At 39.0% G+C, this 19,012-nt stretch overlaps 1 protein-coding gene across 6 annotated transcripts in view; it reads right to left on the reverse strand.

The window, feature by feature from the left end:
• Positions 1-3,491: 3,491 nt before the first annotated feature.
• The window catches only part of znf318 (zinc finger protein 318), a 116,839-nt gene continuing 101,318 nt past the window's right edge, over positions 3,492-19,012 (reverse strand). For all 6 annotated transcript variants that reach the window (XM_043687411.1, XM_043687412.1, XM_043687406.1 and 3 more), the window contains 6 exons: positions 14,398-14,497; positions 13,363-13,634; positions 12,718-12,909; positions 11,121-11,220; positions 10,229-10,347; positions 3,492-7,794 (listed from right to left, as the gene is read on the reverse strand). In XM_043687411.1, coding sequence (XP_043543346.1) covers positions 4,588-7,794; positions 10,229-10,347; positions 11,121-11,220; positions 12,718-12,909; positions 13,363-13,634; positions 14,398-14,497 — 3,990 coding nt within the window. In that variant the 3' untranslated portion in view covers positions 3,492-4,587. The remainder of the gene's footprint in view (positions 7,795-10,228; positions 10,348-11,120; positions 11,221-12,717; positions 12,910-13,362; positions 13,635-14,397; positions 14,498-19,012) is intronic.

Genomic DNA, 19,012 nt, shown 5'->3' on the forward strand with positions numbered 1-19,012 from the left:
CTAGAGAGGGTGACTTAAAAGTAGTTCTGGCACTTACATATTCATGAACGGAAACCAGCAACCTATTATAAAAGATGAAAGGATTAACAGCAATCTAGGTTTGTTCAATATATTCTATCAGTGCATGCACGACACTGTGATGTTTTGCTATAAATTCTGTGTCTTATGATCCTGCTCGACAGCTACCTGATGAAGGAGCAGCAATCCACAAGCTAGTACATCCAAATAAACCTGCTGGACTATAATATGGTGTTGTCATTTTTAACTTTGTCCACCCCAGTCCAATGCCAGCACCTTGACGTCAGACTGATATTCAAACAGCCATTTAGGACTGGGGAATATCAATGGGAAAAGGTGCTTCAATCTTCTCTATTTTAAATTAAAGGTTAATCAGAAAACATCTAATAGCTTGACTACTTTTACCAATTATAGGTCACCCTTAGGTAGCCTGGTATGTGTTTTGCACCATTTCCAGCTGACTAGATTTTAATAGGAACATAGCAATTAGCTTCAGCATTCAAACAAATCAAAATTGAGCTGGTTGTGGTTGCAATTCCATCTTCCTGTCTGCAGCTATAAGCTTCAACCCCACTGCCTGTTGAATCGCTTTCTTGAATAAATTCAAGACCTTGCCTATATTGCTTTCAGTGGAAAAGAATTTCATATACAAAGATCCACAAAAAAAAAATCGCATCTCCCATTTCATGGATGCTCCTTTAATTCTATGCCTTTTCTGAAATAGATTTCATCTGATGTCACTCCTTAATAATATTGGGCAAACCTAAATTGTGATCAAACAACAGTCAACAGAAAATAACTTAAAATTAACAAATTGATCATGGAAACATAGAAAATAGGTGCAGGACTGCCATTTGGCCCTTTGAGCCTCCACTACCATTCCGTATGATCATAGCTGATCATACAATTAGCAAGTTTTGAGAAGATGCGTAGCTCAGATTGAGGTTCTGGATGTAGGTTTGCTCGCTGAGCTGCAAGGTTCAATTCCAGATGTTTCGTCACCCTACTCGGTAACATCTTCAGTGGGCCTCCGGCAAAGCACTATTGATAATTCCTGCTTTCTATTTATATGTTTGGGTTTCTTCGGGTTCGTGATGTCATTTCCTGTTTTCTCAAGGGGTGGAAGATGGGGTCTAACTCGATGTGTTTGTTGATAGCGTTTCGGTGAGAATGCCATGCTTCTAGGAATTCTCATGCATGGCTCTGTTTGGCTTCTCCTAGAATGGATGTGTTGTCCCAGTCGAAGTGGTGTCTTTCCTCATCCGTATGTAAGATACTAGTGAGAGAGGGTCATGTCGTTTTGTGGGTAGTTGATGTTCATGTATTCTGGTGGCTAGTTTTCTGCTTGTTTGTCCCATGTAATGTTTGTTACACAGAGATCATAATCTCAGAATCCCATTCCTGCCCTCCCCCAAAACCCCTTCATCCCTTTCGCTGCAAGGGCCACATTCAGCTTCCATTTGAATGTATTTCATGAACTGGCCCCAATACCTTCCTGTGGCAAAGAGTTCCACACGTTCACTAATGCTCTCAGTGAAGAAATTCTCTCTCATCTCAGTCCTGAATGGCTTACCCCTTAGACTGTCACTCCTGGTCCGGTGGAAAAATGAAAACTTTTCAATAAGTTCAAGATTGCTATCTCCAATGCTCATCCAATTATGGTTTTGACCAATGCACACCCTGTTAAAACAATTTACAGCTTACAGTTTACTAGCTTACGTGTATCAACTGGTGAGTGAATGACTTTAAGCCAAACAATTTTCAATGGGCTCAAGAGCAAACTGATGTTATTGTGCTAATAATACATTATTTTAACAGATTCAATAATTCACATCCTGGATTGAGGCTATTAGTAATTAGCAAAAATAAATAAAATTTTAAAAACAAATATTGCAATAAAATGCCAGAAATCAATTAGGAATTTTATGCACACGTCACTGGAAAACCAAGAAGAAACAGAATGCTTACCAACTTACAATCTCATAGTCAGCTAATTGACGAATTTTGCTAAATTATTTTTGTGTCACTTTGTGGCTCAGACTACAATTGAATCAGATGTTGCACCACAAGACACCACACAGTTCAAGAGCCAACCAGGCACACAAGTAATCTGAATTTTTCAAGGATTGGTAGTATATACATTTGGTGGTCATTCCAGAAATGATTCCAAATAATTGCACCACTGTATGAATTTACTAATTTGCTTGGATTCTCATGATCCAACATCCAAAACCGGACTGCCACAAAACAGGAGCCCTTAAACAGAAAGCCATGCTTAAGTGTGAAACCATTAGTGGGTTACTGTTTCCAAAGACATCGAGTGCATTGCTACATTAGGTTCTTACGCTACAGCACTAGCCCCACTTCATCAAAAATATGGTCATTTCAGTAATAGGAAGTTTATTCAACCGGCATGACAATTCTAAGGACCATACAGGACTATCATTTCAGTATGATTTGTAACCATCTAGCCTTGAAATTGTTCATTCATCATTTATCTCTGAAGATTTTATGATTTATTTTCTACTTCTAATGACAATATATAATTGACTTTGAGGCATCAATGGATTCTTTTAAAAGATCTTGCAGAAATCTAGATTTAGAGGAGGCAGTATTTTGGTCTTATTAATATCCATACACTAAGCAAAAGGATTCAAAGCGCAGTGCAGAACAGAACCAAAAAATACATTTTAAAAAAAGACAAATGCTAGCTCTCGAGGGAAAGATATAGTTAATTTTAAGAAAATTTTAAGACTGGATTCTAAAATCAACACTCTTCAATGAACTACAAAATCTTTACGCATTACATTTTCTCAATTAAGATATTGTTTGTTTTCACTGAAAACAAAAATCACATTAGCATTCAATTAAATAAATTGAAACATTTTACCTTACAGCACAACTTCAGGTCAAAGTGGTGTTGAATATAAATCTTACATCACAAAGGTAGGATTTACGCATGCAATCCCCACATTGCACCTAGACCCTGCTGAGAGTTGAGAGGGGGGAGGCACAGAAAGATAGTAAAACAGGTTTTAGACAACCTGCTATCACATAACCTGCTAACACAGTGAACAGGGTGCTGAGTAACCCAGAGGAACCAAGATCAATAAGAAGGGGAGAGTTCTGAGATGTTGACAATGATAATGGTTAACTTGGATTTTGATACTGGCATCTTCCAATCCAGTTTAACTTGCAGCACAGATCATGAGTTCTGTATTCCAAACTTGTGTTTCACAGCAATCATTTTAGTAATATTCTCTATAAGAGGAATAAGCTTAAGAGCCCCAATTCCATTTTTAAAAAGCTTGTCTCAAACTCTCACTCAGTTTGTTTTATTTCAAATCAAGGGAACAATATATTCTGAAAATAACAATGCTCCACTTCTTGAATTATACCAAGTTTCTGATTTTTTTTGTCCACCTCTGAACATTCTGGTGCTGTAAAGTAATTAAAGACAAGACAGATCCTTCTACAGTTCAATGCAGTAGTTTTATTTATAAGGTTTCAACATAGCAATTATGCAAATACATGTCATCCAAGCAATTTGCAATTACAATGCATCAAGTTCACAGGATTTCTTTTTAAACATTGCTGTTCAGAACAGAATTGTACAGAAATTGTCAGTACAATGATACTGTGATTGTGTGTTCTGGCAGAGGGGAAATGAGTTCAGTATCTTCTTTTGTTGGATCCTGTTTCATCATTCCTGCATTGCTCTAAATGCTGCAATAGAGGAAAGTTACTGCATCACAGCAAAATTACAAAGCAAAGCATTTACAAAAAATTGAAAATCACAATTTTGGTCCATGCTCTTAACCTGTCTTACCAATTCACTTCCCACTCCGAAGAAAAGATAGACTTGTGATTCAGGGGAGACAACGCTGCAGAATTGTGAAACAAGGGAAACAGCAGACACACAGATTTGACTACACTGTTTAATGTACAACATTAGAAATAGAACAGAAAGAACTATAAACTATTTTTAAAAAATATCCTTTCCCATCCATTCAAATACCCTAAGTGACCAGATGATTTCTCCTGGCCACGATACTAATGGCAACCAATTACAGAAGAGCAATATGCTTTAAAAAAAAGGAAACTATAGTCCTTCACCTAGTTAACAAGTGTTGCAACACAAAGCCTTCTGTCTTCTTCAGCAGCCTAAGCCACTACTTGGAAACATCCCCACACTTAATTAAACATCGTTCTTTTTTAAGTGGAATGCCTGCGTCCTGGGTGCCCGTTACAACATAATGCAGCACCATGCAAAATGAAAAAAAATTTATAATTCTACACAGCACTTGCAAAGTGATTGAAATCTTTGCTGGAACTTTACAGCATGCATACCTAAAAATAGCCACCCCTCCTTCCCACCAAAGAAAAAAAAAATCACAATTTCTTTCCAAAAAAGTCAGAGATGCAGACAGGAATAGGATACAAAGTTCAGGACCTAGTCTGCAGATCAGAAAAGAACAATGAGTTGTGTGCTCCACTATTTGTTACTGAATATGATATCCATCCTGCCGTGTAGATGTTTTGCTCTTCTGTCAGAATGATTTTACAACCTTATTTTGTTGACCGAAGATTCCTTGCACTTCTGCGACGTGGCTGCTTGGCCTGAACATTTACAGACTCATCCGATTCACGCTTTTCATTTGTTTTAGCAGTGGTCTGTGAGGACATGGCAGCCTTTCCAACTTGTGCTGCTCGTCTGGAGGATGTACGTGAACTGCCACTGCTCTTGCATTCCTCTCTAGTGTCTGTTTTGCCACTGCCAACAACTTTTGTTAATTGACAGACACTTGATTTACTTTCCTTCTGTGCCATGTCTGATGTATTCCTTTCAGCACTTTGAAGCTGTGGAGACTGCTTTAGGGCTTCTGCTACACTTGTTGCTATTTTAACATTTGAGGTGCTAATCTGACTGTCACTATGCCTGGTCTGATTTGAAATATCAACTTTTTCACATTCAGACAGATCCTCAGGTTCACGAAAACTGCTACCATGATCTTGCAGCTGTGTGACTGCAACATTTACCTCTCTATTTTCATGCTGCTTAGTCTGTTGTGAACTGTTCATTTCTCTACATGACTCTGTAGGTTTAGGAATACCCTGCTGAGTACCAAATTGCTCAGCCTGTAGTAAAGCACTCGCATCTATATCCTGCTTCTCCTTACAACAGGCGCTTAACTCACTCTTGAAAAGTTTAATTTGTAATGTGTCTGACAACTCTTTTTCTTCCCGATTTGAGATCGGACCACCTTTCACATGGTTATCACACAGATCAGACTGCAGCAAATTGCTCATTTCATTATTTCCAATTTGACCCATTTTACCGCCACCTGTTTCTTCACACCTCGCTGGCTCAACTGCACTAAACTGCTGCTGTTCCATAATACCGACTAATATGGAGGTATTTATTTCTACATCTCTCACTTCATTCACCGGACTGATGATGCTGAAACCAACATCATACTGTTCTGTGGTATTATCAGATATGAAAGCATCCACTTTTATATCCTTAACCTCATCTACTTGTTCAGAGACGATTATGTCAGTATCATACTGGTGAACATCTAATTGCACATCCTTAACCTCATGTATTGGTTCAGATACATTTAAGTCAGAATCACAATGGTGGACATCCACTTGCACATCTTCAATTTCATCAACTGGTTCAGACACGTTTACATCAGCATCATACTGGTGAACATCTACTTGTACATCTTTAACCTCATCAACTGGTTCAGACATGGTTACACCAGTATCATACTGATGAACATCTACTTGCACATCTTTAACTTCATCTAGTGGTTCAGAGACTTTCAAGTCAGTATCACACTGTGCTGGCTGATTTGCATTGTTGTGTAAGGCATGGCTATCCAGTTCCATATCTCTATTCGATTTTGGAGCATTACACACTTCCAGATGACGTTCTGCAATACTAGCTAATTCATGGATTTGCTCTTGAAACTGTTCAGTCAGATTCACAACATTATCTAGTCTGTAAGTATTATCAACATCTCCTCCAATTGCAAGTGCACTGTGTACACTCCTGTCCCCTGCACCAGTAAATACAGAACTAACTATTGCGATGTCATTCATCTTAAGTGCACATGAACTAATCAAATCATGACACTGTTGAGGCTGTTCTGAAACATTTGATACAACAGCATCAATTTCCACATCCTTAGCTTGTTCAACTGTGTTGGAGATGTCAGATTGTTGAGACTGTTCAGCATCATCTAATATAGAGATTTGCAATTCTACATCCTGAGGTACCTTGCCTGAATTGATGCCTACGTGATCATCCTGCGGGGGATGTTCTTCAGTGCAGTCTGAGACCAGGGCATTCATTTCTTCACCTTCTAGTTTTTCTGATGGCAACTTGGATATTTCTAATTTAGCAACCTCATCTGATTGTTCTGCAGTGTTAATCATTACTTTTCCAGCTGAGGTTTTGCGGTGACCAGTCACTTTGCTCGCTTTATTTTGCAATTCTGTTGTAGATGTGCTGAAATCATAATCTTCACGTGGCCTCATGGCTTGTGGACCAGATATTCCCCTCCTTTCAACATGTTCATCTGTTTCAATTTCACTGCTCTTACCCTCAGTGGTAGGTTTGGGAACAGCTGTGGTAGCATTTTCAGAGCATATTAGTTCTTCAAGTTTTCCATCCTTATTTTTGACTTGTCCTGCTATGGATTTCAGAGTACCTGACACCAATCTGGCACTTTGAGCACTGTTACCAAGTTTGTCAACTGGTGTCTTTCCAGAGCTACTGTAGTAAATACCGTACAAATCTTTAGCATTAGCAGCAGCCAGACAGGTTTTGGGTTTCTCTGATTTCTTACTTGAGTCAGTGAGGGACATAGCTGGTGGTGGAGGTGGGCGGACTGGAACAGCCAATATGGTTTGCTCACCTTCAGACACTCCAGGGGCAGGTTCTTCAGCCAAATGATCAGGTTCTTTATGTACATCCAGAATGCTTCCTTTCAAAGTCACTTCTTCTCCACCAAAAGCCCTGGAGATCACATCAGGAGCTAACAACACTCCAGCTTTAACTACAGGTAGTGGTTTGTTGGAAGCCCCTGAAGATCGAATGGAGAGAAATGTATCCAAAGGTGCTGGTTTATTTACAGATGACCCACTAGCCTTCCTCAGTGGTACGTTAGCCACAGGAAGATTGGGACGGATTTTTGCCTGTGTAGTTGTACTTACTGAAGTGAATGGTACCCAAGGGCTGGTATGAGCTATAAGAGTCTTGCCAGACAATTTAATTTCAATAAGCTTGGAAGTAGATTTTCCAGCCTGCCCCTTACCATCATCTTTCTCTTTGCTGCCCTCAACACTTTCCTCCTTTATTCCTACTGTGCTGATTTTTTCCTCCTCTTTCTCAGGCTTTTTCCAGCTGAATTTCCCAAAGGGTGAGCCTTGTTCCTCATCTTTCTTATCTTCAACTTCATCCTTTTTCAGCATCAGTTTTATACCTGGCTTGATACTGAGGTCTATTTTGTGGGAGGACGAACGGTCACTTCTTTCTTCTTCCAGCTCAGTGACATTCGCACCCTCCTCTTTAGCCAGTCTGATTAATTTCGCCTTCCTCTCATCACTCTCTTCCAGCCTTTTCCGTTTCTGAATCTCTTTCTCTTCATCTAATTTCCTCTTCAGACCTGCCTGACGCCGGCGCTCTGTCTCAGTAATCACAACTAAGCCAGCCTGGCGATCTAGGTTTCTCCTTTGTTCGTATACAGGATTCTCATTTAAGTATCCCTGTAAAAAGAAAATCCAGTTACTCTAAGAAAATACACACCATCTACAGTTTTAAACAAAGAAAAGGTTACTTACTTCTCAATAACCAACACTTAAAAACTCAATAAAACGTCAGCTGCTGTGTGCTTAATTCTTCTCCTTGCTTAAAGGAAATAAAATAGTTTATTGCTTTGGGATCTTTTAACACCTCGAAACCTAAAATTATTTTCCTGTTTATTGACCCTTGTTTATAAAACATTTGAACAACCTTTCTCCTTTCAAAGCACAAAACAAATGCATGAGAAAAAGATCAATAAAGTGAGGGGACAATGGTGGAAACAGGATATGAGTAATTAACCCATGAGAGGAACCCAGGAGAAGGCAGTTTTGAGTCAATTGCTTAGCACCATGGCCTCAGAACAATGTTAGGGAGGGAATTCTCAGATTTTAACAACTTGAAGAAACAGTGATATATTTTCCAAATCTCAAATATGCTAAGAGACTTCAAGTGATCATTTTCCCACATGTTTGTTCTCCTTATTCTTCGTCAATGATTTGGGAGGCACAGGCACACTATGGGAAATAAACTAAACAAGCAAGCCATAAAGCAGTCTGTATGGATAGATTTAGCATAGATCTGTTTAAGGATGCAGATTCAGTAGCAGGACATCATGGCAGGAAGGATAACAGGCTCAACATGGAAAATGGGGAAAGTAGGGGAGGTTACATGAAGTAATGAAGAGGAAGGATACCGGAAACGTCTGAGAGTAGCTGAAAGATCAAGGACAATATTGGATAAGACAGGGCTAAATCAGGCCTTAAATCACTTTCATTCTCTTTTCTTTCTCCTTTCAAACTTGGACACAATATGCCAAGCCACCCGTTCTTTCTAAACAAAAAATCTGCACTGTGGGAGGGTTCCAAGGGAATCAGCAGAAGACCACTCTTCATATCAGAATGTAGACATGAATGTTGGTTGGACCTCTTACAAGTAAAGGGGATGAACGGGAACCAAGTGTGAAAGAAACAACACACGCAAGGCAAATGTAGCCCACAATAATTAAGATCTGAAACATGAGAAATACAGCACCGATTAAAACACGGAACTTCTTTGGTTGTGTAGATTAGTGTGACACCATGAAGTGTTTTTAATCACTAAGCTGTTCTCAATAAACCAGGATAGGCCTGGTCTTTCTAGAGATCCAAGTGGTAACTATGCTGAATGGCATGGAAGATATGCAATTTAACCATTAATGTGCAAGGTTTCACGGTACAGATGTTTGTGTGTGTGCACAAGCATCTGTACACACATTTGTAGCATGAATAATTTTATGTTACATGGGCAACACACTGCTGGTTCTTTGCAAAGAAGAACACAAACACAATTTACGAGACATTGTGCCTCAGAAATACCTACACTGAAATTAAACATTTAATCAAAGAATGTACAATCTGATGCAACACACTTTGTCCAACAAACGACAGTATACAGGTATTCCTGAACTTCTGGTGGTAAACATTTGCAAAACCAGAAACCTCATCTAAACTATATCCCCTGATATAGCATCAGTTATTAAAATTTGGTATTTAACTGGGATGGTAGTAAAGCATCTGCTGTTCATTGGCGGGGTTGCTTCACATCATTTTATTTTGCAATGAATTACCACAGACCATCCATTTGTTTACGGTCCTTGGAAATGTACTAAATTAGATCACCACCAAAATTTTCATATCACAGTAGAGCCAATAGAGAATATGAAAAAGCTTTGTGTTTAGACATGAGTGATGCAAGGTATTTGGGCATCTTGGGCTGTGATCAAGATATGTTTGTGCACAAGTTAGTCCACAAAGTCAAGACTGGTCAAATGTCTTTTGCTTCTCACTATCATACTAATTAGTAAAGAATACTCCACCGGATATAGTCAATTACTGAAACAACTCCAAACTCAAACCATTTTATATTAATGTCAGGCTCTAATGGTCAAAAACAGCAACAAAGCTGCTTTATCCAATCACCATGCATCTTGAACACAAGTATTCAAATCTACTGTAATGCTTCAGAAATTATTTCCATTGATTAAAAATAAGGAGATGTGTGACAGAAAATGCAAGTGCTTGTCCTTCTTGCATCAAAACTGCAACACGATTTGCAAGAAACACGCAATTAAAAACAAACTTGCATTCTAAAATCTTTAACAACCTCAAGACAACCCAAATATCTTTAGTGCTGGTATAATATTTGGGTGTGGTCACTGTTATCATGTCGGAATTAGAAGGTAGAAATGATAAAGACATAATTCTGTGCAAAAATGATGACAGTGCGTATATATCCTACACAGTATGTGGTGTGCGCTTTAGGAAGTTGGGACACAATTAGTGCACTAGTAACTCCGGTGCATTATGTTCCAGGTTGTTATCTCCATTCTGGAAATGCTTTATAAGCTTTCTTCCTAACCTTATATTTATCATTGTGACCACGTGATTTGACATGATCTTCAGCACAAATCTGATCCCCATAGAACTCCTCACAGAGCTGGCAGTAAAATCCAGTGACTGGCATCAAAAATTCTGAACCTGAGACAAGGCAAAAGGTACACTGTCAGAAGACGAGATGAAACACAGGTGATTCATATAATGAGTGTAACAAAAACACAGTGCCCATATTTTATTACAACAAACTATAATTTGACTTGATTTTAAGTTAGACGTATCTACAAAGTTACCACCCTACTTAAATCATTGCTGTTGATTGACAGTGACCTTTTACCAAACAGTTAGTCCATACCCTGTTGGCATTAATGGTTTAATGATATCACGGCTGAATGGAGCTTCAATGAAGAATGGGTTACTGGATCACTTGGACGGAGAATCTGAACCTAGTTCCCACTGGGAGATGTGCAGTTCTAAGTAGCTGTTCTGTAGACATCAATTTTCTCCCATCTAGCCTATAGAGTGCTGAAGTTCACTGCAGACAACTTTGCATCTGTTATTTCTAAAATACATGGTGGCTACACTCTCACTATTATCCAAACTAATCTGCCTTAACAAGCAGATGAGATTTTCTCATCCACCAATGAATTTCTTAGAGAGAACTCCATGACAGCAGGAATTTTTGAACAGCAGCAGTAAGAGATTAAAGGGAAATACTGCAGAGTTGTAGCAGGAATCTCCTTCCCCATTTGCCAAGTATAAGTAATTATCTCACTTCAGTGTGTGAAGGGCATGAAAGCTAATGTACAAATAAGTAAATGAGTTCCAAACTGAGCTTAATTCTCTAAATTCTATTCCCTTAAAGCAGTTCCTATAACAAAATATTTAGGACTAAATAAAGCAAAATACAAACTCACCTTTTGCTGGCATTGTTATTTTATCAGTTCGCTTGACAGAATCGTTTTTGTCTTCACTTGCCATCTTTGCAGACCATGGTCTATCATAAGGATCCAGTGTCTAGTTGCATAGTGACAGAGGTACATGGTGGATTTCATTTGCACATTTAATTGATACGTACATTGATTTAGACAGAGTGCAGCAGGCACATACCAGGAAATACAATTAGTTGTTACAGTACAATAGCACATTACAGATGTTATTAAATGTTTTTGCTCACACTGTAGCTTATCAGTGCATGTAACTTGCTGTGGAAAATATGAGAGAAAGATTAGCATGGAAAAGGTCAAATAAGTAACTTATTATTTTTCTGAACTGCTTTAAATAGAAGAAAGCTGTCTTATTGCATGAAGACATTTTCAAGATAGCACTGTGGGTTTCATATCACTTTTCATTTATTGCTTGTTCAGCATTAAATAAAGGAAAGATTTTCACTTGGTAACTTATTTGGACAGAATTCTAGGATAAACTGGAAGCTGGCCTGCAATCTTTGAAAATCCACGAGAGGTGTTCACTGTACCAAGACATAGGGTGAAAGGATCAAGAGTGCAATTTGGCACTAGCCAGCTTTGCATACTGAATATTTGCGATTACATTTCTTAAGAGGCAAAGGGATACTACAATAATCTTCATAATCGCTCTACAGTTTATGCTGGGTTTAAGATTTTCTTAAGTGAAACAAATTCTCTTTATTGCATTTAAAACTAAATTTAAATGAGGTGCTTTCTTTTTTCTTCCCACTTCAATGTGTTTCTCTCACGTTGAAACGTAAAATTCATTAAGTTGAACGTGAGTTTCAAAACATACTGGATAAAATTCAAGTTGAAAATCCATCACATTTGGGGAAAATGTAGACTGATTTTGTTTTAACAAATTTCCAGGATGTTCACAATTTTTCATTTAGTTTTATATTTGATTCTTCAGCTTTGAGCAGTTTCATGGATTGAAAAACCTCAAATTTTCCTCTTTTGCTATTTCTTCCTTGACATGTTATTTGATTTTTTTTTATTCCTGACTTTGGATTTCTCTTATTACCAAACCACAATGATTGTATTTAAAATACAAGGCTTTCTTTGGTACTCAACTTTTCACATTACTTCACATATCGCAACCAAGTTGATCCTGGATCTTATTTTCCACCATATATATATCACAGTGCCACATCAACATGCTTATTATTCAATGCCATTCTTTTCGGCACCACATTTAAATTTTCAGACTTTATATGTTGAACTTCATTACACATCTTTCCAAAGGCTCTTTAGTGAAACGATTTTAAGATTATATTCTTATCGATGTTGATTTTTCAATTTTAGTGCATAATATGGAATGTATTTGAATGGTTCAACTATTTTAACGTGACGGGTACTTCAGTTTTGATTCAAACAAACTCAAAACCTTTCTATTTCAAACTACTTTACTTTTATTTAATTTAATTCCAAACAAATGATAGCTCTTATCCATGATACAAATTTCACTGTTGGCAACATGCAGCGTGACTTTTCAAATCTATTTTGTGAAGCTGAAGTATCAGAGAACAGTGGTAAGTATACGCACCTGCCTATGCCGCTTGTTATGCATGTGAGTGAAAAAGTCGAACAATGTCCCACAAATGGTATTGCAATTTTTGCACCAGTGATTCCCTGTATCATAGTATTCATACACATCCCTAGATTCAGGGAGGTTCTCACGTAGCTTCCTTGTTTTAGCATCCAACTCCTCCAAAGATCCTTTCCTTGTTGAAATCTCCTGTATTAAAATCCATAGAGATGGTCATATGTAACAGCATGATTCAAAGTTTCAAACAAGTTCAAATTCACAAGGCGACTCCCTAAAAAGGCCATCATGATATCATCATTATATGCCTTCAGCCAGAAGTGTTGGAATTGCAGTTGGGTAATACACAAGACTAGGCCTGGACTGCACCTAATATTTCCAGCTGTCTGTCTGGGTGGGGTATTGCATTTTATAAATGGGGCTCAAGCACATTTGTCCAGAGCCCTGAGAATCAATGCCCTATCCATTCAATGAATCAAGAAGTATCTGCTGGAGATGAAGCCAAATACAAGACAGGTGTACACAAAAATGCAATGTTTCAATTAAAACTAAATATAAAGATTATATCATGACGTCCTTTAAATGGGCCCAACTTTACCATGCAGTTTCCTGAGTACTTTTGAATAAACGTTTCAAAGTCACTACCTTTGATGATGCCGATTTTTCTTCTTTTAGCAGCACCTTTTCCAAGATATCACCTTTGTGCTTGTCAGATGATTTTGAACTTTGATCTTGAATCACCACCCCCAAGATTTGAGCCACTTTCTCCAGCTCCGATAGCTTTTTAACAGTCTCCTCAACCTGCTGGCGAACTAAAGACATCTGGCGCACAATGTCTTCCTGTAGCTTGCCGTTTTCAAGCAGAAGAGGGTCTTTGTGTCCATCCTTTTCACGACGTTTCTTTCTTAGCAATTCCCCTTTGCACGTTTAAGGCAGAAGGGAGAGGTGAAAATTTAGTTTCAAAACTTCTCACCTCAATTAATGCGCAATTCTTGAGCACACCCGGAGTTTACATCAGTAGGTTCATCAACGTTTTTCAGCTTCTTGACCAAGGGGAGTGCAGACCAAAGTTGCTGCATAGGTTCAGAGACTTCTCAAGTTGTGTGGATCTTAATTTTATGGGCTCACATTCCACCTGGAAGGGTGGCACTGAAACACATATGTACACTACAGTACAAATTAGGCTCTTGAGCATTTGCCCAACATCCACCTTTTGGTGGGCAAAAAAGAATACATTTAGTCGGTATCCCAGCCAGATGACTGTGGGCTGATATTTTTCTCCCCAATGTCTCAGGTCCAAAAATCAAAGAACTAAACTGTAATCTCTAGTGATTCTTACCAAAGCACATGTTTTGAGACAATAGTTAATTATTACTGCACTGTGGCTCATACTAGGACATGGCAATCCACAAAAACAAATTATAATATACAAAGTAAACAAATCCTACAGTAAACAGAAAAAAAAATGGCTGGTATAAAGACATATGGCATAGTGGTCAACGACAATTATTTTATGGAATGGGGATTTAAAAGACAGAGCAGACGGATTTAAAGCAAATGGTCAATAAAAGATTTATAAACACAAACATGGACAACCACTTCTATGTCAAAAAAGCAGTACACTTTACTATGTGAACATAACAAGAAGCTAACATGTGACAACCTGCTGCCAATTTCTACCTTGCTGTTTTCGAAGCTTCTGCAGCTCATTTCCAAGATAATCCAAACGTTTCGCCCGAGCTTCTTTCTCCTTGAGGAGCTTGGCTTTCTCTTCCAGAACCTGAGTTGAACGAATATGAGGCTTGCTTTACATTGAAAGGTTAAAAGTTACAAGCATATAAAGCATTCTAACTAATTTATCAAGCGTATGGTCACTAGACCCCCAACCTAGACACCTGAGAAAAATAGTAATGAACAGGCAAGGTCTTTCACTTTTGGATCAAGCATGGAAAGACTAGACTGTACAATGCAATCTCATTCAACCTGGGGGAGCATATGAATAATAGTGGGCCATGATACCCTTTGAATTTGCTCCATGATTCAATAAGATCACTGCTGATCTGATTTTAACCTCAACTTTTCATCCCTGTCTATGCCAGATAATCAAGAATCTATCAACCTCTCCTATAAAAATATTTCAAGGTTTTGCATCCACTGCCTTTTGAGGAAAGGAATTCCAAAGATTCCTAACCCTCAGTGAAAAAATGTTTCCTCATCTGGGTCTGAAATGAACAGTCCCTTATTTTTAGATTATAACCCTTAGTTCTAGATTCTCCCACAAGAAGAAACATCTGTTTCACATCCACCCAGTCAAGCCCCCTCAAGATCTTAAATGTATTAATTAAGTCATGTCTGACTCTTCTAAACTCCAGAGAACACAAGCCTAGCGTGTTCTAGCTATGAGTGGAGTAAACCTTCCAAGAATGGCTTCCAAAGCAATCAGATCCATCTGGAAGTATGGTGAACCAGCACTGTGCACACTACTCTTGATGTGACCTTACCAATGCCTTGTATAACCGAAACAGAACTTTCACTTTCTTGCATTCAGTTCACTTCACAATTAAACATTCTATTAATTCATATACTTGATGCAATTGCAAACTAACCTTTGGTGATTCATGTACTAAGAGACCCAGATCTCTCTGTAAATTCTCAACATTGAGATAGTTGGCTTCCTTTTTATTCTTTCTGCCAAAGCCAAGTTCACATTTTCACACATTCTACTCTGCCAATTCACTTAACCGACCTCTAAACCTTTGTATGCTCTTTGTGTTGTTTTCACAACTCACTTTGCTAGTTATCTTTGTGGCATCAGGAAATTTGACAATCAAACGCTTGGTCCCTTTATCCAAATCATTTATGTAAATAGTAAAGTGTTGAGGTCTTAGTACCATCCCTTATGGTACAGCAGTAGTGACATAAATCCAGCCTGAAAAATGATTCCTACTCCCAGCTTTTTGTTAGCCAGCCAATATTCTGTCCATGTCAATAAGATACTCATCTACACTTGTATTTTCTGCAATAACCTTTGATGTATCACCTCACCAGACATGTTCTTGAAATCGAAGTACAATACATCCACTAGTTCCTCTTGCTTGAAGCTGAAGTTACTTAGAGTTATAGAGTCATAGAGATGAACAGCATGGAAACAGACCCTTCTGTCCAACTCGTCCATGCCGACCAGATTACCCAACCCAATCTAGTCCCACCTGCCAGCACCCAGCCCATATCCCTCCAAACCCTTCCTGTTCATATACCCATCCAAATGCCTCTTAAATGTTTCAATTGTACCAGCCTCCACCACTTCCTCTGGCAGCTCATTCCATACACGTGCCACCCTCTGTGTGAAAAAGTTGCCCCTTAAATCTCTTTTATATCTTTCCCCTCTCACACTAAACCTATGCCCTCTAGTTTTGGACTCCCCGACACCAGGGAAAAGACTTTGCCTATTTACACGATCCTTGCCCCTCATAATTTTGTAAACCTCTTTAAGATCACCCCTCAGCCTCCGAAGCTTCAGGGAAAACAGCCCCAGCCTGTTCAGCCTCTCCCTATAGCTCAAATCCTCCAACCCTGGCAATATCCTTGTAAATATGTTCCGATAGGAAGGAGACCAGAATTGCATGCAATATTCCAACAGTGGCCAAACCAATGTCCCGTACAGCCACAACATGACCACCCAACTCCTGTACTCCAATACTCTGACCAATAAAGGAAAGCATACCAAATGCCTTCTTCACTATCCTATCTACCTGCGACTTCACTTTCAAGGAGCTACGAACCTGCACTCCAAGGTCTCTTTGTTCAGCAACACTCCCTCGGACCTTACCATTAAGTGTATAGGTCCTGCTAAGATTTGCTTTCCCAAAATGCAGCACCTCGCATTTATCTGATTTAAATTCCATCTGCCACTTCTCAGCCCATTGGCCCATCTGGTCAAGTCCTGTTGTGATCTGAGGTAACCCTCTTCGCTGTCCACGACACCGCCAATTTTGGTGTCATCTGCAAACTTACTAACTGTACCTCTTACGCTCGCATCCAAATCATTTATGTAAATGACAAAAAGTAGAGGACCCAGCACCGATCCTTGTGGCACTCCACTGGTCACAGGCCTCCAGTCTGAAAAACAACTCTCCACCACCACCCTCTGTCTTCTACCTTTGAGCCAGTTCTGTATCCAAATGGCTAGTTCACCCTGTATTCCGTGAGATCTAACCTTGCTAATCAGTCTCCATGGGGAACCTTGTCGAACGCCTTACTGAATTCCATATAGATCACATCTACCGCTCTGCCCTCATCAACTCTCTTTGTTACTTCTTCAAAAAAGTCAAATCAAGTTTGTGAGACATGATTTCCCACGCACAAAGCCATGCTGACTATCCCGAATCAGTCCTTGCCTTTCCAAATACATGTACATCCTGTCCCTCAGGATTTCCTCCAACAACTTGCCCACCACCCACGTCAGGCTCACTGGTCTATCCTTCCCTGGCTTGTCCTTACCACCCTTCTTAAACAGTGGCATCACGGTTGCCAACCTCCAGTCTTCCAGCACCTCACCTGTGACTATCAATGATACAAATATCTCAGCAAGAGGCCCAGCAATCACTTCTCTAGCTTCCCACAGAGTTCTAGGATACACCGGATCAGGTCCTGAGGTTTTATTCACCTTTACCCGTTTCAAGACATCCAGCACTTCCTCCTCTGTAATATGGACATTTTGCAAGATGTCACCATTTCCCTACAGTCTATATCTTCCATATCTTTTTCCACAGTAAATACTGATGCAAAATATTCATTTAGTATATCCCCCATTTTCTGCGGCTCCACACAAAGGCCACCTTGCTGATCTTTGAGGGGCCCTATTCTCTCCCTAGTTACCCTTTTGTCCTTAATGTATTGCATAAATGCGTGAAACAGAATTTCCTTTCAACAAAACTATGATGGCTCTGTTGATTGCGTTGAACTTCGTCAAGTGCCACATTATAACATTTTAAATATTTTCCCTATGAAAGATGGTAAGCTAACTGGCCTGTAGCTTCCTGCCTCCCTCTCTTTTAGAAAAAAAAGTTACATGAATTATTTCTCAATCTGAACAAATCTTCCCCCAATGTAATGGTTTTTATAAATTAAAACCAACACATGAACCATCTCATAAGCTACTTCATTTAAGATCCTAGGATTAAATTCATTAGGAGCGAGGAACTTGTCAACTTGCAGATTCTATGGTTCTAGAATCGCTGTTTCACAAAATTCTCAAATCATTCCATGGACTCATCCAGGCTATTACCAACCTGATTCCTCCCCAATTTGTATATAGATTAAAATCAGTGATGACTAATGCCCTTTGTTTATCACTGAATATTTTATCTTGTATACTCATTCCTATATTTGAGTTACCACTTGATTCAACATCATGAACTGCTGAATGGTGGTAATTTCTATCCACTGTACTAATACAGATATTTGATTATGAGTGCTGCCCTTCTGCTTTTATTCTTCTCCAATGTCACATACCCCTTGATACTCAACACCAAATGCTCGTCTTTCTGCAGCCACATCTCTGCAATAGTTATCCACTGTATTTGGGATGGGGTGTTCCAGGCTCGTTCTTGGCCATTTCTACCTGCCCTACAACTGAGTGGCTTACCAGGCTGTTTCAAGGGTAGTTATGAACCAAAAATATTGCTGTGGCTTTTAAGTCACAAATAAGCCAGAACAGGTAAGGGAGACAGATTTCCCTTCCCAAAAAGAAATGACTGAGCCAGATTGTTTTTTATTAAATTGAAAGTGGTTACATGGTCACCATTAGGTTAGCTTTCAATTCCAGGTTTTTAGGAATCCAAATTTCACAACTTGCTACAATGGGATTCAACCTTATATCCCCAGAACATTATCCTGGAGTTCAGGGTTACTAGCCAGTGATATTATCACTGCACCACCATCTTCCATATTTGTTCACTTCACCATGTGATGAAATGCATTTACTTTGTTATGAATGCAAAGTGCCTTCTGTGTTTATTTGGTCGTCTTTGTAGCATCTCAGTATGACTGCTATTTTATTCCTCTATTTATTACATTGATCTAGGTAAGAAACTTAAATATAATACAGTGGAAACTCGATTACCCTAATGTGATGACGGGTACTATTGCGTTCGGATAATCGATTATTCCGAAAATCGATTAAATGTCTTTCCTCTGGGGCTCGGAGTTTTAAAGTCTGCTCCCTATTCAGGAGACTGCAGCAACGCAGAGCGCGCAAGACCCTACCCACAACACTGCCCCCCCCCTCTAGTTT

This window comes from Chiloscyllium plagiosum, chromosome 3 (assembly GCF_004010195.1).
Source record: "Chiloscyllium plagiosum isolate BGI_BamShark_2017 chromosome 3, ASM401019v2, whole genome shotgun sequence".
NCBI classification, from domain to species: Eukaryota; Metazoa; Chordata; class Chondrichthyes; order Orectolobiformes; family Hemiscylliidae; genus Chiloscyllium; species Chiloscyllium plagiosum.